The sequence below is a fragment of the Pholcus phalangioides genome, unplaced genomic scaffold, assembly GCF_987345545.1.
Source record: "Pholcus phalangioides strain wild (caught in Gottingen) unplaced genomic scaffold, Ppha-v1.0 ptg000001l_1, whole genome shotgun sequence".
NCBI classification, from domain to species: domain Eukaryota; kingdom Metazoa; phylum Arthropoda; class Arachnida; order Araneae; family Pholcidae; genus Pholcus; species Pholcus phalangioides.
The window spans coordinates 29,406,485-29,428,617 of record NW_028301594.1 but is presented as its reverse complement, the minus strand read 5'-3'; the positions used below and the strand labels follow the sequence as shown (position 1 = coordinate 29,428,617).

General features: G+C 39.3%; 2 protein-coding genes across 4 annotated transcripts; one reads left to right on the top strand and one right to left on the bottom strand.

Annotated features, from left to right (window-relative positions):
- The first annotated feature begins 1,190 nt into the window (after positions 1–1,190).
- LOC149090308 (uncharacterized) lies at positions 1,191–11,149 on the top strand. 3 transcript variants are annotated; one of them, XM_089233967.1, is made up of 3 exons: positions 1,191–1,283; positions 7,722–8,443; positions 10,932–11,149. In XM_089233967.1, exons 2-3 carry the CDS (start codon positions 7,791–7,793, stop codon positions 11,092–11,094), a joined length of 816 nt encoding a protein of 271 aa, XP_089090093.1. In that variant the 5' UTR covers positions 1,191–1,283; positions 7,722–7,790; the 3' UTR covers positions 11,095–11,149. The 3 variants fall into 3 exon arrangements, with proteins under 3 accessions (XP_089090093.1, XP_089090092.1, XP_089090094.1); XM_089233966.1 differs by having other exon boundaries at positions 1,256–1,535; XM_089233968.1 differs by lacking the exon at positions 1,191–1,283 and adding an exon at positions 1,651–1,998.
- An 80-nt stretch (positions 11,150–11,229) lies between these two features.
- Positions 11,230–18,136, bottom strand: LOC149090307 (trypsin-like). The gene is made up of 5 exons (XM_089233969.1): positions 17,963–18,136; positions 15,692–15,881; positions 15,106–15,377; positions 14,706–14,854; positions 11,230–11,900 (listed from the first exon to the last, which is right to left on the bottom strand). The coding sequence occupies exons 1-5, from the start codon at positions 18,042–18,044 to the stop codon at positions 11,730–11,732; spliced, it is 864 nt and encodes a 287-aa protein (XP_089090095.1). The 5' UTR covers positions 18,045–18,136; the 3' UTR covers positions 11,230–11,729.
- Positions 18,137–22,133: the final 3,997 nt, after the last annotated feature.

The following is a 22,133-nucleotide window of genomic DNA, read 5'->3' as shown; positions in this document are numbered from 1 at the left end:
AAAAAAAGTAGAAAATTCCACATATTCTGTGAAAAAAACGTGGAAAATTTCATGAAACCTGTTCTTGGAATTGTGATTTTCAATAATTAATACAGAGATAATAAGCATCTAAATATTATTCTGGTCAGCAATAATAGCACATCCGGGATCACCGAACGAACGATATCAATTCCTTAATTCCGAAAAAAAACAAAGGCAGATTTATATTTAAAAAACTAAATACTATATATTGAAAAAGAATTATTTTTTACTTCATATTTAATGAAAATTTTAATAAAATTACCGTCGACGATTTTTTTAACGTAGTTTATAGTTACTGTAAAAAATATTGTGCCCAGAATTTTTTTTTTTTGAGTAGATATTTTCTATCTTCAAAAAAAGTAGAAAATCACACATATTCTGTGAAAAAAAAGGAAAAAATTTCCAAAAATAGTAATTTTAAAAATAGTTTCCAATACAGTGAAACCTCGATATAACGATAAGAATAAGAAAGACTAAGAAAAATTATCGTTGTAGAAAGGATTATCGTTATATCGAGAAGCAGTAGTTTAATAGATATAGACATTTCCAAACAGGACTCGAAAAAACGTCGTTGTGCGAGGGATATACCGTTATATCGAGTACCGCTGTAGCGAAGTTTGACCGTAATTAATAGAAAGATAATAAGCGCGCATCAAATGTTATCATGATCAGCAATAACAGCATATCCGGGATGGCCAAACGGTATAATTTCTCATGGATAAGAAAAAAACAAAAGTCGATTTATAATATTAAAAAAAATTATTATTGAAAAGAAACATTTTTTTTCACTCCATATGTAATAATAATTTTAATAAAAATTATTATCTTTTTTAGATAGTTAATAGTTACTATAAAATATGTTGTCTACATCATTTTGTGCAGGAAAATCTTCAAAAACAAAATGTACATAATTTCTCATGGATAAGAAAAAACGAAAGCCGAGTCATGTTAACAAAATAAATTTAATATTGAAAAGAGAGTAGTGTTTTTTTTACACCATATTTAATAACGATAACTTCAATGAAATTACTGTCGATTATTATTATTTTTTTAACATTTATAGTTACTGCAAAATATTGTGTCCGGAATTTTTTTAGCGTACATGTTTTCTAACTTCAAAAAAAAAAGAAAAAATTATACAGATTCTGTGAAAAATTCCATTTAAATGTAGTAGTATTGCGTCTACTTCATCACCCTTGAATGACTCAATGGTGGTGTTGTAATGTTAATGCGTGTGGAAGGTAGAAAGAGAAGCGAGGGGAGTAAGTACCTTTTTCTCTATATAACTATTCCCTGGACCGAGGCTTGCTAGACTGGTCTGTGTCTGGACCGGTTTTTGTCGTAGCTGTAGCTTTTCCTATTCACGCTTTTATAAGCGTGACCAGGCAACCATCATTCATCGAACTGCACCTGAATTTTTTTTTTTTTAGCGAAAAAAAGTGTGTTTTTCTCCATTTTTTAGCAGTATTTTTCTGGGAACTTCACTTTTCCTTTTTTTCATATGAATGAGTAAGGTAAGGTTTATTATTCCATACTCTTCTTAATCTGTGATTTTGTAATAATGGCATATGTAATAACGATAATGTGAAAAAAAAAGATACCGCGGCGTTTGTTCGTGCGTCAGGGCGTGTAGATGAATTGCATAGCGGTAGGTAGGTCTACGTGTATTATCCAAACAACAAGCGTACGTTTCTTTCTTTCTTGTCGAATCCTCCCCTAGAGCTCTCCGGGATATTTATTTGTATCTTGTGATAAGAAAAATTATCGTTAAATTATTATAATTGTAATTCACCGATTAATATATTAGTAGTTATCAATATTTTATTCAAATATTTCCGAGAAAGATTTTCAGTTTTTGAAGGCCCGGTATTTGAAGTTTTGTTGAATTTTTTTTTTTTGAAGTTCATTTTCTGATCAACAATTTTATGAAACTTCAATGAAGAGCTATTTTATTTGATCTTTGATGTCCAGAGCGAAGTAAGTTTAGTTAATTTTGTACAAAAGAAATGAAATTTTGGAATGTATATCGTTTCATAAATTTGTATTTTGTGAAGGGTCCGTTTTCCAAATTCAAAATTTTGGGAAGGGTCCGCAAAACGGAACCAAATTTTGGTTGGACAGACCCATGGCCCCCACATAGGGGGGGGGGCCTGACAGGGCTCTAGCCCTAGGGCCCGGGACGATTATCATCATTTTTTTGCTTTTTTCATGCTATAAATTAACTACAGAAAGGGCCCGTTAAAAGTCTAACCGAGGGGCCCGCAAAACATCCCAGCCTAGGGGCCCCGCTACAGGATGTGAGGGCCATGGACAGACCCCGGTTGTTTTTTTATTGAAACATTCAATAACTAAAATATTAATTAAAGTGTGTTTTTCTTTCATTTTATAATTTAAATTATTATTGAAATTTTCATGATTTGTTTTTTACCCCACTTGTATAGCTTTAATTCTAAAAATGAAATCTACGGAATTTTTTAAATGAATTTCAATGATGCGAATTTGTTTTGATTTTAGCATACAGACAAAAGATACGTATTAATTAATTGATACATACCACCAAATTCGTGTCAATTCAGTTTTTTAATCAATCACTTTTCTTTTCGATAAGCCCCCCCCCCACATCCTGAAGCACTGGCGTACGCAGGGGGGGGGTGTCTTAACTATCATCTGTATTGAAATTATTGCTTTCATTCATTCCGAAATTATTTCATTTATTCTGGGAGGCTTGAGTCGAAATTATAGTGTTTTTTGGAAATAAGAAAAAATCCGTGGGAAAGAAAAAAAAAACCGTCTCTCACCACCCACTTAATAAAAATCTTACGCACGCCACTGCCATGGAGTGTATGTAGTCTCTTGACCGGAATCTTTGGTGCCCTTCCAGGATAATTTATAGTGTAAAACATTTTTGCATAAAAACTAAAATGCTCATTTTAATCGAACAACATTAGAGCAAGTATTATCCAGAATCACGGGGTCGCAACTAAGCGAGGGGGGGGGGGGGCGCTGGTACCGCGATCCGCACCAGGAAAGGCGCTGAGTTTACGGTTTTTCTGTTCAACATTACGGGGGGGTGGTGCCATAATGGACATTGGCCCCCACATCCTAGAGCATGGCCCCTAGGCTGGGATCTTTTGCGGCCCTCCCCCCCCCCCCGACCACACTTTCACGATGAAACACCTTTTCGACCACACCTTTATGATGAATTTATAGCGGGAAAAAGCAAAAAAATGGTGAAAATCGTCCCGGGCCCCAGGGCTGGAGCCTTGTCAGCCCTCCCCTTGTGGGCCCGCTTGACAAATTATATTGTCGTTTCTAGTTGCGGCCCTGCAGAAGTGAATGCGGGGAAAGAGGGTGTCATTCCCCCCCCCCCCTTCCAAGCCGTTCAGGAACAAAAAATAAAATATTTAAGGGGGTAAAACATTTATCTGCTGTTTAATCAATTTCTGTTAATTTAAAACGATTTTTTTGCAGGTAAGTAACTTAAAATTTGTCTTTCTTTCAAACCGAGCGCAACTCAGGTCTATCGCTATAGGTAATTTACTACCTAGTGAGTTGTGCCGGAAGTGTATATACCTAACAGTCTCAGTGATTATCTAGTGTTGTGTGTCAGATTTTTAGTGCTGCCATCTATAATAAAAAAGTGAAGTGAGTGAAATGTAATCATTGAATGCATGTACCGTTAATAGGCCTGTTGCTTTCTGTGACGAGACCTCTTGAAGGGGGAGATCGGCTCGCATTCGCGCCTCGAAGTTGGGAGCAACAAAAAACCAACTGCAGCTGACCACCACTGTGGCGACGGTGAGGTTCGAACCCGGTACCTCGTCACTATGAACACTCGACCACCACAACGTCAAAAAAAATTGAATTGTATGGTAGAGATGCCACAGAGCCCCCCCCCCCCCCTTTTCCTCCAAGCCTCTAATCCACCCTTTCTAAAATGTTGGTCCTGCGTACGCCACTACAAATATCGAGTTGGAATCTAGGTAGGGTATACGTATTATGTTACTGCAACAGCCTGAAATTGGCCAATTCGCGGCGGGACCAGCCACTTTGCGCATTGACCATTTTCTTTGAACATTGGCCGGTCAGATCACAAAGTGGCCGGTGATCCGAGGCTAAAGTTTGATAACAAAAGATATGATTCGGGATCATCATCCAGTTGGCGTATGCTTTCGTGATAATTGTGTCCACGTTAGTTACGGCAACCCATCAAACCGCAGTCACGATGTGGTAATCATTTTTTTTCCAAAATTTGACAGAAAAAACTATATGTCTATTCAATTATTTTAGTAGTTTTTCTCTCATCACATGGAGCTGCTGCTCTATATATACGTAGACGTGTATCACACGTAGACATAGGCGGAGATAGACTTGAAAGTCTGGGGGGAGGGGCACGATGATGGTGATGTCAGTTCATATATACACAATATATATACACATATACATTAGATCAGACGACTCCACCTTTGACGGTGGGGAGAGGGGATGCCCCCCCCCCCCGTATCTCCGCCCACGCACGTAGACGATTAAAAATATGGATTTGGCTCCTACCGCTTCGTGAAATGGCCGGACAACGTCCTAACTATTTCTGCAATTCGAATTTTGGTCAAAACCCTGGAGGACATGGGTCAGTCCCCGTGTCCTCGAACTTCCAATTACAAAGTTTTTGCTCTCCGAAGACCAACAAGGAAAAAGTTTTCAATTGCAATATTCGCTGAGGTATTTGAATTGAAATACATTTATATCGGAGAAAAAAAAAGTTGGGAAAGAAAACAATAAATGGGGAAATGGAGCGTTGTGTCCGTTAGTTTATGCTGTTCTTTCCCATTTTTTTTTATGGCCTCAGAAGAGATAGAGCAACAACTTTGTAATTGCAGGTTAGAGGGGGGGGGGGGTATGAAAATTTATATTTTTTAGTTTTATGACACATTTTATTTTCACACTGAAACTAGTACAGAGAGATCCCCCTCCCCCCCTCGAACACATTTTTTGATTTGAGCATTTTTTGGTAGATACATTTTTCTGCAGAATACCAAAAAAATTTACCTTAATACAAATGATCTATAATTTCTTTATATGTCTTTTTTCCCCAAAGAAATGTAATGACCCATTTTTATCTCTTTATCAATGTACAGTATTGCCATATGTATTCAAAATGTGTGTTGCCATATGTATTCAAAATGTGTGTTGCCATATGTATATTCAAACGACCTCCGATCATTTTTTTGCAATACAAAAGTTAAAAAGGTTTGAAAAATTCAAGTAAAAAAAGTGAAATTGATATTCGAAATATAGGATGGCATTATTTACGCTATACTCTCAAAGCGCGTGAAGAGCGAAAGGGTCAACAGACAAGTGGCATGCGCATAATTTTAAATTGGAGACAATTACTAAAACAGGTGAGCTGTGGCAGAATTCATTTCCCTCTGAAAACTGACAGTGTGTGCAACGCATCATGCTCCCCGCTGACAGCTCTACAGCCCTGTGCAACGCATCATGCCCCCTCCCCCTCCGACAGCACTGCAGCCCTGGGTTCCGCCCCAGCATGACCCAACCCACGTGGATAAAGGGCTAATGTCTCGGTAGGGACAGAGCCCGGCCCTTGTCTGGTCTGATAGCCACGGGGTACGGGACGATTCTCATCAGTTCTCGTTTTTTTTCATTCTATAAATTCACGATGAAGGGCCCAGTGAAAGTCTGGTCTAGGGGACAGCAAAAGATCCCAGCCTGGGGCCCGCCCTGCTTCGGGGAGTGGGAGGCATGCAGGTGTTCAGAAGCTGCTGCTACTACTTAGCCTCGTAAACATTCCTCTGGGGTATTTCCAAGGAATTGGTATATGCAGCAACGTGTTGTGTTTATATGAATGGCCCCAACGTGTTTATTTTGTAAGAGTGGTTTCTTGGTTGTGCTAGTGCTGCCATCTGCCTTCCATATTTTGAACTAAAGATGGCTAATGCGTGATATTCCCCCCCCCCCCCCGTTACTTACATGTAGTATTGAAGATGTGCCTACTCCCTGTGGGGAGACTTTTTCATATAGGAGATCGACTGGCAGTTAGAGAAGCTGCTGTCATCTGTCTTCAAAATTGAAAATGAAAAACTGGTGAATTAAATGAATATTCTAAGTGTAATTTAAAGTTCGACACTGTTGCTCACTTTTACGCGAAAATTTCTTTGAAGCGAAAACTGAATCGATATTTTGAGCATCGAAGCTAGAAAACAGGTGACAATGTACCAGGGCTTAACAAATCGAAACAAAAATCATGCACCAGTCGAATTTTTTATGAGCCAGGGATTTTCTTTCTCGAGAAAAATGGTGTGGATAATCATGCTGGCCCCTCCCCAAGGGTAGAGCTGACAGGGCTCCACTCCGTGGAGGGAGGTTCCTGAAGGATTCTCGCCATTTTTTGTTTTTCACGCTATAAATTCTTTATATCGTGACCCGCCAAAGACCCAACCTGGGGGGCCTCTTTTGCAGGTTTTCAGGGGTTGTGAGCCATTTAGATAATACTTTTTTTTCGACTTTTCCAGACCCCCTAAGCATAGGCGGAGATAGACTTGGAAGTCTGGGGGGCCCGGTCATTATTGTTGGGGGGAGGGCAAGATGATGATGATGATGGCATGGCAATTGATATATAAATATATACATTAGATCAGTCGACTCCACCTTTGACGCCCCACGCCCCCCCCCCGTATCTCCGCTCATGCCCCTAAATGACCTTCCCCCCTTTTGTAAGTGACCCCCCCCCCCCTTTCCATGTTAGTAGGCACACAGATAAATTCGGGAAATTTTGTGTGCCCTTCAGACCCAAACCATTAATCATACATGGAAAAATTCAAGGTGCCAACGCCAATTTTGTTTGGGACAATTTTTCAGCGCTTGTAGCTTTCCATTAAAACCACATATTTCGATGAAAATGATGTCACCTTATAGGACTTTTTCTGTTCTTTCCAAATATGTGGTTAGTTTACGTGTAGGTGTTTCAGAAACTTCACAAATTCTGATTTTTTTTCAGACTTGACGCATTTTTTTGCCATAATCGATTATCCACCATAACACGAAAACTGGCCCGGATTGGACAGGGTTGGTAACTTGGTAGGGTACGTTCATGTTCTTTCGTTTGACAGAACAGGTCATGTTCACAGGGGCATATTTACACGGGGCTTAGGGGGCTGTAACCCAGAGTGACTAGTTCAGAGGAGCGGAAAATTTGAGGGAATGTGTGTGGACAGGAAAATTAGTAGAATGTGAGATGGGCCGCAAAATTTGTATGTAATCCCAAATAAATCTGCCTCTGCCGAGACAGGAAGGGACTAAATCAGTGAGTAATCTAAAGAGCGACCTAGAGAGTTTGCAAGCACGTGAGTAAACAAAAGTGAGGCACGTGATCTTCAGGGCGAGGGATCAGGTCAGTGAATGACCTAGATCGTGTACAAGCATGTGAATGATTAAAAGAGTGACGTAGTGCGCGTGCAAGCATGTGAATTATCAAAAAAGGACATAGAACATGTGTAAATGATTAAAAGAGGGACCTATAAAGCAAGTCTCAATGAGCGACCAAAAGAGTGAAATAGAGCATGTGCAAGCATGTGAGTGACCGAAACAGTGTACAAGTTTGTACCTCCGTATTCTATATTTTACTCTTTTTTTTCTATTCATTTATGTTCATTATCGTGTATGTTTTTTTGTTATTTTTTCAGAATACGGGAAACAAGTACTCAGTGCTGTACAAGCGACCGAGGAATTACAATTTCACGGTCGTGGAGAAGATGCACTTTCTGGACTGCCTGCAGCATTACATAGGAGTCACCGAAAACAGGGGACTCGACACGTCGTCCATCGTCAAGAAGAAGCAAACTTGGGAGCTACTGGTCGCCAAATACAACAAGAAATTTCCACATGGCCCACAGAGAAACTACACGCAGTTAAAAGATCTCTACCGACGGATGAAAATCCTCGCCAGAAGGGTCTACAAGCAGCGGTCGGATCCTTCGGAATCGGAGGACCCCATCATAGTTGACGAACCGACCGAACGTCTAATCGATATGATGTTCCACGTCAATACTCTAACATCACCGGCCGATTTCTTAAACGTCGAACTCCGAGAGTCGCCGCTGAACGAAGACGACGACAGCAACAAACCGATCATCGGCATCTCGCACATCATGTCGCTACGATGTCCAGACAGTGACAACCTCAGTGACGGCGAAGCGTCTTACAACGGGTACGCCACCGAGACGAACAGCGGCGATTCTTCGATGGTGCCCAAAACCAGTTCACCAAAAACGATATGGACAACGAACGGTGAAGTCAAAGTGCCAACTGGACTCGAAATTACAGAAATGCCCGCACTCCATCAACAGGTGTCGTTTGACAACCATAGTTCGAATCAGAAAGAAGCGAGGAGGAAACTCGAAGAAAGGTCAGATTCGATTTTGTGTGAAAGAACTGGATGCGACAATTATTTGCAGAAAATAACATCTTATTACTACAACTGAAACTGCCAATCTTTTGATCATTCTTATCGTACCAAGATCAAAAGACCAATTAAACCGAATTCCACAGTATATATATCCGAGCGAGTAGGCAGACATTTCAACACGATACTCACATAACGTGAAAAAATTTAGGCATTTGCCATTTTCATTTCAATATATGAAAGACCGATGGCAGCACGACAACACGAAACAAGCATATATAACTCTGACAGCATAAATACGGTAAAGGACACGCATATACACTCCCACAACACCGTGTAGCCTGTTTCGTTCAGTCTTTTAGAGCTACGGGCCAAATTGCCGAAATAGCACTGAGAACGAAAAAAGATTTGATGCACAGTTCCTAAACTCATCCTTGATACATTATTCGAATATCATAGCGCCAAATCTCATTTTCAAGAGACCAACAAGAGAAACTGAGGCCTCGCGACGTACCCGGGTGACCCCATGTGTTAAAGCGTGCCGTACTTGAAGGCCTATCGTATACATAAATCAATAACACTATCAAAACTAGCTGAAACATAAATACAGGTTTATTCCTGAATATGGCGAATCCGCTACAAATTGTTTTTATTCGATAGGCAGCAGACTACAGAAACCAAGTGAATTTTCGGCTTCTAAATCGATTTATTTTGATTAAATTTTTGGTGATGCAATTCTAAATGGTATGTAATAAAACAGGGTTAAGTCTTTATACACCCTTTAACCTTTGAATCATAGAAACATACTTCCAATTAGAATAAGTATTCAAATAACATACAAATTTCGGATACATGTCATTTATTTTGCAAAAAACTTCAAATATGTACAAATTGTGTTTCTTTATTCGGGCTTTTTTACCTATAATTTGTGTGTCGAAACTTTTCACCCTACGTTTCAAGAGTGAAGCAGAATAAAAATTACATAATTTAGAGTGAAAAATTCACCGAGATATGTGAATTTGAAAATTATGATTTTTATCACTCTTTTCAGATTTTTCTCATATTTTTGAAGAAAAAAAATTTAAACTTAGTTGAATGAAGACCCAGATTGCCTGAGATTCAAACAAAATTCAAACCGTTTAATAAATACACCTCAGAGTTGAAAGTCCTCATATATAAACATAATCGAATGCGAATAGATACACATTTGGAGCCCCCAACCTTAAAACATTTCAAATGTTTCAATGCGCGATATTTTGATGAATATTTCACTTGTAAAAATGAAACTTTTTCTTTCTCTTTGACTCATTAAAATCGTGACACAAATTATTGTGCCTAAGTTTTAAGGAGGGTCCTTTGGAAAAAATAAGTTTAGCATTTTTAATGCGTATACAACTTCCTAAATGACATGCCTGAGATCCACGCGTTATTCGAATGATTTTTATAATGAAGTATGTTTCTGTGATCGGTGGTTTGAAAGTTAAAGGGTGAATAAGCATTGCCCCCTGTAAAATGCTTCGGAATATTCCATGACCATTCTATTTTGTCATTTTCCCTATATATAGAATGATTAATAAAGAAGTACACAGTTTCCAGATTCTGTGAAACAGTAATAGTTGAAGACACGGAAAATAACCACGACCCGTTAGGTAGATGTATTCATAATGTTTGTCCCGCTACTGAGAAGTGACGTAGGCCATAGAGCGTGTGTCATGTGACCAGTTTCTTCTAGTGCTATGTTCAGTGCCGTCTTAATTCATGGGCTCATCCGGGCACGGTCCGGTGGCCTTAAAAGAAAAAGAGCCTCACAAAAATGAGATCTGGTTGAAATTTTCAAGAATTTGCCTGATAGGGCCTCAGAAAAATCACTTGGCCCGGGGGCCCATGATGCTCTTAAGACGGCCTTGGCTATGTTCATAAAAGAAAGTGTACAGCCCTTCTTTTTCCTCATGAAAACTGTCACGGGAGGGACGGCTCGAGCTTACTTGTCGCCCAAGTGCAAAGCTTTATGTACTGCCCCATAAAGACGACCCTTGTGGAAGGCTGAGGGGGTTTTAGCTTAGGACCTATTCTTTTTGCTGTATAAAGTCGCGTACCATGTTTACAGAGCGAACGCGAGCCGATCTACCCGTTAAAAAGTCTCGCCACAGACAGCAGCAGGCCTACACACACACAACAATATTTGTGCCTACAATACAACTGTTCAATCATTGCACTTCACTCATAATTAGAAAAATTGGTGTCCGAGGAAAGCACACAACAAGCATTACACAAAAACAAACTTCACGTCAGGTCCACTACATATATACACACATTCCAACATGTACCAATTCGTTATAAATTCCGCAGAGGAATATGGACGAGGTGCATGTATAGTTCAGTAGTAGTAGTAGTAGTAGTAGTATCTGGAACTGCACTTATACTTCTTTATGAATCACAGTGTATTTTTCGTATGTGTGTGTGCTTATATATTAATCCTTTTTCATTCCAGATCAAATGCGTCAGGTCAGAAGATTTCAACCGATGAGCTGAATTACGAGTTGCTGAAAATGGCAAAACGTGAACACGACATTAAAATGCAAATACACGAGGCCAACTTAGACGTGTTGAGATTGCAGAAGAAAAAACTTTTGAAAGAGCTTAAAAGCGATTGAACGTGAATTTGTGTTCGTTGAAGCCAATAAAATTCGTTTTCCTTTTTATCCAGTGTATGGTGTGTACGGTGTAGTTTTTTTTTTTTTTTTGTATTTTGTTATTTGATAGTGTATAAAAAATAGAGGCAAGTTCCATGAATTGTAAAAGCATTTATTGTTGCCAACATTTCTGCAAAGGATTAAACGTTTCTTAGAGTGCGATCGATTCCATTTCCATCACATAGTTTTCAAACACCTTGAGGAGTGACGATTATTGCTTAAAATCCGAACTGTATAACTTGTTTGAAATCCTCACATGAATTGAAATAATATTGAATAACTGAAACGATTGACCGTAGTGAAAATATTTATTAGTCCTCGTTTTAAATAAATAATTAATCTGTCTCACAGGGTTGAATTTTGATCTACAAAAATGAAAATCGATCTGAAATTTTTCAATAGAGAAAAGAACAGGAACATGAGCTACGATGAATTCCGAATCGCCCTTAAAATGTCACAGACACTCCTAAACTCCCTGCTTCTCTCTGTCCATTTGAAAATGCCAAACTTTGACGGCAACCAGCACCGAATGATATTATTGGAGTTAGATGGGCTAGCTTATGGAGTATCCGATACACATGGGATTTTAGATGGTTTTACCCCGTTAGGTCCCCTCTCATTTGCTTTATCCAGGAAAGGAAATGCGACACCCTTGTATATACATCAGGATAACCTCTCTTTGCGCAACCAGATCCAAACGATGTTAGACCAGCTAACACCCAACCGCGATCACTTGTCATACAGGCCAATGGTCCACCCGAGTCACCCTAGAAAAAGATTTCAATAAAATAGAAATCGTGCAATATATAAACGAATATCACAACAACATCTTGATAAAAAAAAATACATGATGCGAATATACATTAATATATTTGAACATCAGGCCATTATTATAAGGTTGATTTCAAAAGTATCGAGAATTTAAAAAATTAACCTTAACCTCATTCAAAATACGCTCTTTGTAATTCAATAGGTTGCCGCTGTAGTGGTCGAGTGGTCAGAGTGACAGAATCGTATTGCGAGGGCCCGGGTTCAAACTCCACCTCAACCACAGTGGTGGTCGACTGAAGTTGATTTTTTTGTGGTTCCCAACTTCGTGGCGCAAATGCGAGCCGATCTCCCCGTTAAAAAGTCTCGCCACAGAGAGTAACAGGCCTCTACAACAGTACAAATATTCAAACGTCACAACTTCACTCAGAATTTGAATATAGATGTGACACCACTAAAAGTTCACATACAACACTATTTATGCACTCGGACCGTTAGGTATACATACTCATACTTCCGGCACAACTAATCGGTAGTAAATTGCCCATGGTGATAGACTGGAGTTGTGCTCGGTTTGAAAGAAAGAATTCAATAGGATGCAGTGATCATAACGTTGCTACCACCAGCGCCGCCTTAACGCATGGGGGCCTCAAGAGAAGAAGGGGGGCCCACTGCATCCTATTGAAAGAAAGAATTCAATAGGATGCAGTGATCATAACCTTGCTATCACCAGCGCCGCCTTAACGCATGGGGGCAACCCGGGGGCCTCAAGAGAAGAAGGGGGGCCTTACAAAAATTAGATCTGGTTGAAATTTTCTAAAATTTACCTTTTAGGACTTCACAAAAATCACTTGGTCCGGGGTCCGATGATGTTCTTAAGACTTCCCTCGCTACCACTCTGCACAGAAATAAATGGAAGAAGCCTTTTTCCTCTGTAAATGTTCAAATCTCTTTTCGCTGTGTTTCCTGGCCATTTTCAACTTTTCCAAAAGTGATGCACATATCTCTTCTGGTGGGTATTGAGCATAGGCACCGTAACCTGGCAGGGGGCGCTCAAGGTATTTGAGCTACCCTTCTCCCAATTCTTTATGAATATATAATGCAATGCACTCCCCCCCCCCCTCCACCTGCTGTGTACGCGCCGCATAATTCCGCATTTATGGGACGATTGACAACTTTAACCTACTTCCCCCCCCCCCCCAATTCCCAACGCCTTGTCGGTGATGTCCCGATTCATCCTTTCCCATTTCATCCTCTTGCTGAGATAGTGCCGTTTCATCCTCAGGTGATAAATTCTAGCTCAATTTCATCCACTCCCTTTTTCCCCGTTTTTATGTTGGCATGTTAAAAACGTGGTGAATATTATTTGAGTCACGAACACGGTGCATGCCCATCATAAGAGGAAGAGCGCCTGCATCGAGGTCGCTCATCCCTTAGGAGCGTGTGGGTCACTTCATTGGTTTGAAAATATGTGGCGGGAAACGTAATTGCTCTGGAAACGGATTGCGGGAGTGATCCGGAAATGTGCCGTGGGTCTTGAATCATGTAGAAATGTGTTGTAGGCTCCCCTCCCCCTCCCTTGAGTAATGGAGAACTGTGTCGCAGGTCACGTAAGTGATATGTAAATACACAGCGGGTTACTTGAGTTATCTGTAAATGTGCCGCGGTCAATTAAGTCATGGGGAAATGTGGCGTTGGCCGCTTGAGTGATGTGGAACTGTGATGCGGCCGCTTAAATGTTCAGGAACTATACCGCAGATCATTCAAATGATCTGTAAATACGTCGCGGGTCACTCTTGAGTGATCTGTAAATGTGTTGTGGGCCACTCAAGTGTTATGTGCCACCTAATTGATTTTCACAAAACTACGCTTGAGGTCATGGGTTAGAGGACTCCGAGGGCCATAGGTGAGTATGTATGACTTATGTATTCCCATATTTAAACTGTGGCCAATGAATGTTTAAAACGGGAATCGATCTCACGAGTGTAGAATCAGGCACCTTGTGAGCACTCTTAGTATTTTAAAGAGCTCCGCTTTGCTCGCGAATCGTCATCGGCGAGCAATTTTGAACCAGGTTCTGCTGCAGGAATACTTAAATTTGAAGTTATGTAGTCCTCTGAGCTTTGGCTTGAAGGGAGTAGACAGAAGGAAAAGAGAGGTTTAGAATAAGACACTTTTTATATCAAACTGAGAATAAAACGGTACTATTTTGACTTGAGGCTGAATCGGGAAAAGATGAAACGGTACCTAGCCCCCCCCCCCCCCCTATAAGTGCCTCTGGCTTGCGAGAATAAGCTGAAACCATACATAGATAAATTGAGGATATTAGCGTCGGAGCTGAGAGGGCTTTGGATACTCGATCACCCACAGTATTTCGTATCATAATGCCTAGCCTTTCCCAGTAATAATTCAGGAATTGAAATATCCAACATAAAGCTCAGACAGAGCGCACTCAAAAGTCTGAAACATTTCCGACCCTCGGCTGAAAAGGCGTTGTAGAAAAATTTTAAACGAGACATTTTTGTTTTGGCTAATGATGTAAGTCGGCGCATCGTTCTCATGAAGGATTCTACTGGGTTTCCACGATCTGTTTCCCAAACATTGAACTAACTGAAACTGAATTACGTATTTGATTCCCGGTTTTCAAAGTTGTAACCAGAATCTCATTATCATAAGGCCTCCAAGCCATGTCCGGGTCGGTCCTCCCCCCCCCCCCCCGATGCTTTTATTATTTCTACGTAGAAGTTAAGACGGCACTGTGTATCCCATGAATTTTGTAGCAAGGGTTATATTTTGCGGCTCACCTGACACGTTCCTTTTCCACCAAGTAGAGTTCCTGCACACAAATGCCAAGCTTGTATAGGGATGCGGAACTTGGTAGTGTAGGCGCTACACACGCTGCTCTCGAAAACTTGAATTCCAACAGCTCTCAGATCTTCCGATGCTTTCGAATCTAGAGGGAGGAAAGAAAAATAAATCTTTTGAATCTATGTAAATAATGTGAGAATTCGGTCACTCCCTTTCCTATAGATAAGTCTACGGATCTGTGCAAAAATACAACTTCTCAACAACTTTTTAATCAGTAGTGTTTAATGGTTTGAGGTTGGTATCGTTATGGAGCGAGAATTGGGGAATTTTTCACTAAAAGCATAATACATATTGTGTTACGTGTATAGCTTTATAAATAATGTTTAAATCACTTACGGAGATCGACTTTTCCCCAGCCGGATGCAGTGCAAGTCATTCCAGTGAAGGTGTCTTCGCTTTTCGGCAGACAGATAGGCTTGATGTTAGGGTTGTCTGGTATGGGTTCAGCGAGTTTCATCAGTGCGATGTCGTTGTCGTATCCCTGGTACCATGGATAAGCGTAGATTTGGCTAACAGATATCTTCTTCTCGCTGTCTTCCTTCTCCTTCAAATTGTGTTCTCCGACTCGGACTTTCCAGAACGACGGCAAGGCCAACGAGAACGCCGGACTGTTTTGTGAAGAAAAAAAAAAAGACAAACGAGCGAAAGTAGAGTATTACTACCGTAGTATTTTACTACAAACTACTTTCTACTACGTACTACTTTCAAAAGTATTTTTCCGGATCATTTACTAAGAAAGCGAAGCCCAACCGTGTTGAGATCTAATAACAAAATTTCGTTATAAAGGAATTAAAGATTTTCACACTGTTCCTATGTAAACTTATCTGGGGATTAGATAAGTTTTTGTTAAAACGAGATTTTTTCGCTTTAACAATATTTGTTAGAACGGGAATCGACTGTATATACACGTCTTTATACTCACTTGTTGATGCAGTGTGCAGCTGTAAGTAGCCATTCCCTGTCGATGAGGACACCTCCGCAATAGTGAGGGATGTTTCCTTTTTGTGGATGGGTTACTTCCAGGGAAAGCTGCCAGGGAAACTCTCCTCTGGATGCCAGTCTTCCTCCAACGATCCGTTCTGAGTCATTGCCGTATCTCGTGACCCCACAGTCTGAAATCAGTATGGTCAATGCAAATCATTCGTATAATATATTTATGCTTAGGAAAAAAAATCGTTCTCCGGGTATTTCAAGTTTATTCTCAAGACGGCAAAACCAAAGAACACGAAACAAGCACAATCCGACAACATACACTGTAAACACAGGGCCCCACGCATATACACTCACAACACTTTCCTGCATGTACCAATTCGTTAGAAATTCCGCAGAGGAATATGTACAAGGTGCATGTATCGTTGTAGTAGTTGTATATGAAGATTCCCCTCTCCTCATAGGAAAAAGTGAGATGCAATTGTAGTGACAAAAAATATGCTTGGAGGCGCAGAGTTCATGATAAACGACAGCAAAAAATATCATCCACTGGCATTTTTTTCCTCCTCTCTTCACGGATGAGACAAATGGAAAGTCAGTTTGGACAAAAAAAAAACCCACTACTTAACGCCTAAGAGGAAAAAGGCCTGGGATGTACTCACAGAGTAATAATAATATCTTTAGTCTATGGATGTACTAGAGATCAGCGCAATCAATGAACTAATTTTGTTGCATTTATCAAAAATTGAATGAATGAAACAAATAAATTTCTACAAATATTTTCTAGCTTGAAAGCTCCTTGTTTTAGCCATTTTATAGTTCCACAGAGCAAGGAACTGGCAAAATTGGCACTGCCCCGGGGGGCAAACTCAAGGGGGAGGGGTGAATTTTAGATGAGAAGAAACATACTGTTGTAATATTTTCAAATTTTACAGTACAGTGGATGGCAAAATCACGTTTGCGTCAAAAATCTTAGTCACATTCCTGCACAGAGCTGAACTCATATCTTAAATTGGCTCAGGCCCTTCCATTTCGGATAAGGGGAGGAGGCTCTGCGCTGCATAAAAATTTGTTAGCAGCATGAAAAATTTAACAGCGTAAACTTTTTTTCCTCTCTGCTATAACGTGTTGTGCATTTTTCTGTTTTGTTGAGCATGGATATCTTTTTTATCAGAAGATAGAGGAAGAGAGGACATAAATCAGTGGTTCCCAACCTTGTTTTCTTTCCTTCCTGCATCCCCAGAGTAATGGGACTTCACCTTCCCGCACATCCCTTGGATAATACATTTTTCTATCGATTAGAAAAACAATTCGGGGTTTTTTCTGCAATTGATTAGATTAATTACCCGATAATTAATTTCTACGAATTCTTTTATTTATTGTTTACTGTCTTTTCGGCTGTGGCTAATTTTTAATTTTGACTTCATATTTTTGACAATTAGTTTGAAAACAAAACTAAAAAAGAAATTACTGTTTTTTAACATTTGGAAAAGATTCATTAAATGGTTCTTCACTTATTGATTCCAGCCGCAACAACTATAAAATAATATTTCTTTGACACTTGACTGAATTTTTTTACTTTTTTCCTGAGTCATGCGTGTTCACGACAGCATCAAATCTAAGCACAACATGCTAATAATTTTTTCTGAACCGAAATGGGAAACAAATAATAAATTTCCTAATCGGAAAAGAAGCTTTTACAATGCAAAATTCGTATAACACAAGTATCAGTAGCAGAAGTCAGAAGATAAGGCGTCAAAATATTCGTATGATTCATATTTTTTTAGGAATTGAAAAATTCAATTTTTATCATCACTTTAATTTTCCTGAATAATCAGTCAACATGTTGTAATTTTTATCTCCATCTCGCACCCCCAAAAATGCTCTCCCGCACCCCCGGTTGGGAACCACTGATATAAATTTATTATACAGGGTGTTACAGCACTTTATCACCAAAATGTGAGGGATGATAGCACACATCAGGACAAACAATTTTTACAATGGAAATATAATTATTACATTATAATTTTTCATTAATTTTTTAAATTAATTATAGAAATATGTTAAGGCTTATTCAATGACACGGGTTTTGTTACTGTCAGATTCGGGTATAACAACTGGAGAATATATATATATATTTTTTTTTTCTTTTTTTTTGCACGAACATTGCTGTTTAATCAGTTATCGATAAAATAAACAAAAATTACAAAAAATAAAAGAAGTATGATTGGGGCATTAATATTAAGAAGCATGTAAATCTTACTCTGTCCAGCGACGAGTCGAGTTTCGAAATTCGTCAATACTGTGGCCACCAGAAACAGCTGGACAGCGGAAACACGCGACATACTGAAAGATCTGTCGGAGGCGCCCTGAAATGTCAAGGAACGATTATGGTCTCTTTTTCACGTTTTTACTCCGGGCTATTTCTATATATACTACTGCACATACACTGAGAATGATCTCTTCTGCAAGTTCAACCTCTTATGTTTTTTTACGAACAAAAAAGAACCGGTTCTCATTTTCTCATCTTACATGTAGCACATATATATACATGAAAAAAAAAAAAAATGGAGCCTTTCACACAAATTTCCGAAGAACTGAGAAAAAAAAGGGTCGCCACCAAGTATCCTTCTAGAAAAATAATTTTCTCCACAATTTTAGTTTTTTTAAAAAAGACCAATAAATATAGAATTTCAAGTTCAGAATGCCACGCCTATATTTTTAACCTGAATCCCTATTAGAATTCCGGTTGTTGTTCAGGTTTTTGTTATTTACTATTACGTTTATAGTTCATTATTTATATCGATAATCAAGATGTCGTAGAGGCCAAGGTCATCGTGAGTTTTTTCCGAAGGTTGTTTGAATAAAAATAGATGAACTTCTCTGTGGAATATATAAGAAGAGTATCAAAGACACAAATTCTAACCTGTTCGTTTCTATGAAATGTCGGTATAAAGTTTTACACAGAATCTCCAAAGATAAAAAGTTTTATCGGAAATTTAGAGGCAATGTTTTTTTTTTATAAAATTTATGTTCAAAAGACATTTATGATACCAAAAATAAAAAAACAGGGGTCTCAAAAGTCAAGAGAAAATTCCAAATCACAAAAATTACACTCTTTTACTCTCTGGTGACACCCAATTTTTTTTTTTTCTAATGAACCAAAACGTATTTTTTAAGGCTGAAAAGACCTTTTCTAATGACCTGAAAACCCATGAATTTTATTCCGTAGGACTCAAATATTAATGCTGTACAATGCTTCCTCCTGCTGTACTAGAGCTTTTTTGAGTTATCTGCAGATAACATGCTATTTTGCGCATGCAATTTAGGCAACGTGCGATTTTACCATTAATGCACTATTTTAACTTCAATAGGAGACGATCTGAATTCATTCAGAGGTTCTCAACTTGGGTCATATAACCCCTTTGCGGTCCTGGGATATCCTAAGGGGGAGGGGGAACCACAGGTGGAAACCAAGTGAAACTCCCTTAACCAGCACGACAGCTGTTCAAGACAGCCACAAAGAGCTTTAAAAACATTTTTGAATGCAAAGAAATGCAGCTTTAAAGTGAAAAATGGTGATATAAAGGTGTGGATACTTTCAGAATCCAGCAGAACTGTTCCCGGAGTTAGTGCTATCTCAACGCATGGGCAATCATGTCATGGAACGGAGGGAGAGTGTGTTCATAATAGGCCTAAATGACGAGAATTTGGTACTATGATTTCCGAGAGTACTTGTATAAATATGCATACTACTGCTACTTAACTGTACATGCACCTCGTGTACACATCCCTCTGTGGAATTTCCAACGAATCGGTACATGGCAGAACGTGTTCTGTGAGTGTATGTATATGCATAGCTCTAACGTATTTATGTTGTTGCAGTTGCGCTCTGGCGACATAAATACGTTTGTTAGCAAACTTTTATACTTCAAACTAAGTAGGGAGCCCAGAACATCACTTTGCCGGGGACCCTGAGACGTACGCGAGGGGGCATAAACCATGCCCCCCCCCCCCCTCCGAAGCAATCAAAAAGTAAAAATATATTTTTGTTAAAAAATTAAAATATCCAAATAAAGCACCTTTATTCAGTGCTCATCGGGAGAAAAAAAATTGCGAATTCGTAAAAAGAAAAGCAAACAACAAACTCATGTGGTTGTTGTTGTTTGTTTCATGCATTTTAAATAGCTGAATATTCATTGCGATGGGCTAAACTGTCGGGAGATAAAGGACCTACCAGTCCCAAAAAGTCAAACGGTCATCTCTCTCAAGGGTGAGGCAAATACTCCTTCGCAAAACTGAAAAAAATAATAATAAAACCGCAATAAGTTTTCCTGAAGAAGAGAAACGTGACAAACACACTTGACAAGGCAAGTCAGTGCCTTGACCGAAAACCGTGGTCAAATGAGGCGGGAATAACAAGACTGGAATTATTGAACTTGCTCGCATTTCTTTTCTCTCTCTCTCTCTCTCTCTCTCTCAAACTTTCAAAGGCCTTGAACTTCGTTACGATGAATTTAAAGCTTTTTTGTTCGAAACTGAAACGTCATTTAATAGTACGTATAAATAGGAAAAATATCTGTGTTTCGATTTGAAGAAAAGGTTCGATCTTCCCAGTACCTACCGCACTATCAATAACATTATTGTTATTATTTTTTATAATGACAAAACTCAATGAGATGAGGGTATAAACAGGCGAATGTGATGGATTGTTATTTGAATCGCGGTACAGCCATTACATACATGAGAATGATGTTCCTACGAAGCTGCTTGCGAGAGAAAATGTCTAAACAAGGTCAAAAATGCTTCTTCCGGCATAGAATTTTTTACCGTGCAGTAGCGGTGCCCCATAGGAGAAGCTGGGGGAGCAGGGTCGTCTGAACAGCACCAGGAGCCCCTGAGCCAAGTAATGCCCCGAGACTCCTACCTAGCTCGAAGTACCTGCCCACTAATTTCCATACTTACTCTTGAAAATCGTAGTACCAAAATCTTATTATGACGAGGCCCCCGGGCACCTTAAGACGTTCCTGAGGAGAAGCTAGGTATTTCAGACTTCTCGTATATACGGGGTTCAAGGGCGTATCAAAGGAGAGGGGGAGGGGGGGGGTTGTTAGCATTTTGTATTCATGAATCGCGAGGGGGAATGCTCAACACCCACTTTTCCTCTGGGGCAGCCAGTATGGCCGGCAAATTGGAGGAATGGATAGTCAACAAAATTGAAATGGAGTAGAAGAAGGCAAGGAGGTTGTAATCTCCCTGATTCATAGCTCCGTGGGAAGAAGGGCAGGGCGGTGAAACTTTTATAGCCCGCCAGCAGCAAAACCCCCATCTCCCAGGTTTTGGAGCCCATACAAAAAGTGCAATGGGCAGGGACCGCAAATAGAAAAGTAGAAAAGAAAATTTACTCTGTCTCTCCCAGTGCAAAAACCCATTTTTCGTCCCCTCCCCCTTCTCCCCGTAATTTTGAACTGGAAAACAATAAACTCAATATATAGGCGTTATGATTCAGGTCCCGGGACACTAGACCTCCCCTAGTTGCAGTCTTACAAGTGGAAATTCATTATTCATTTATAATATTAATTGATATTCATGCTTGAATTTCGCTTTGTATCAAGCAGAATAACAAGTCCGCGATCAGAGAGAAAAAACTTAAATGTGAGGATGAATAAATTTATATTATTTACTCATGAACTTTTTTTTACGAACAAAAATACGCTTGATGGCAGCCTTGCCGTCTGAATCTTAAATCGATTGTGATATTTAGTGTGATTTTGTGATATTTATGAAAAAATTGCTCAAATTCCCCTGAGAAGACAATATAAAACGATCAAGCTACGTTCAGATTTATTAGTGTTAGCTAACTTAATTAGCATCATTATGATAGCAGCATGATTATGGGGATTTGAAAAATAGTCTAATAAAAAATATCAGTCCCCATCGTTTCGAATCGTAGTATGCTCAACTCATGTGGTTGCACAGTAATACGAGCTGGATGACCATCAACGATTGTAAAATATTGTTTGCATTCAAGCAATGCAAAATTTAGATGATAAAATTTGCACTGTGTTATGTTTCGTTTTATAACTATACAGGGTGTATAGGAAAGTTCTTTTATCCTGAAATATCTCACGAACCGTTGATCCTAGAAGCATACTACCAACTGGGAAAAGTATCCAAATAATGTGTAGACATCAGATACGTCATTCATATTGCAAGGGGTTGTATAGTCTCTCATCAAAATAAAAAAAATTCAACTTTTTATTAGGTCACCCTGTCCTAAAAACCTTTATTAGTTGTTGTCGTTATAAGTTGTTGTTATAAATGTTTGCCCTTCAAAACGTAGAATTTCTTTTTCCTCTTTGGACCCCATTCAAGGGCGTAACGAGGGGGGGGGGGACTTGGGGGTCTGGTCGTCCCCGAAATGTGAGAAGATG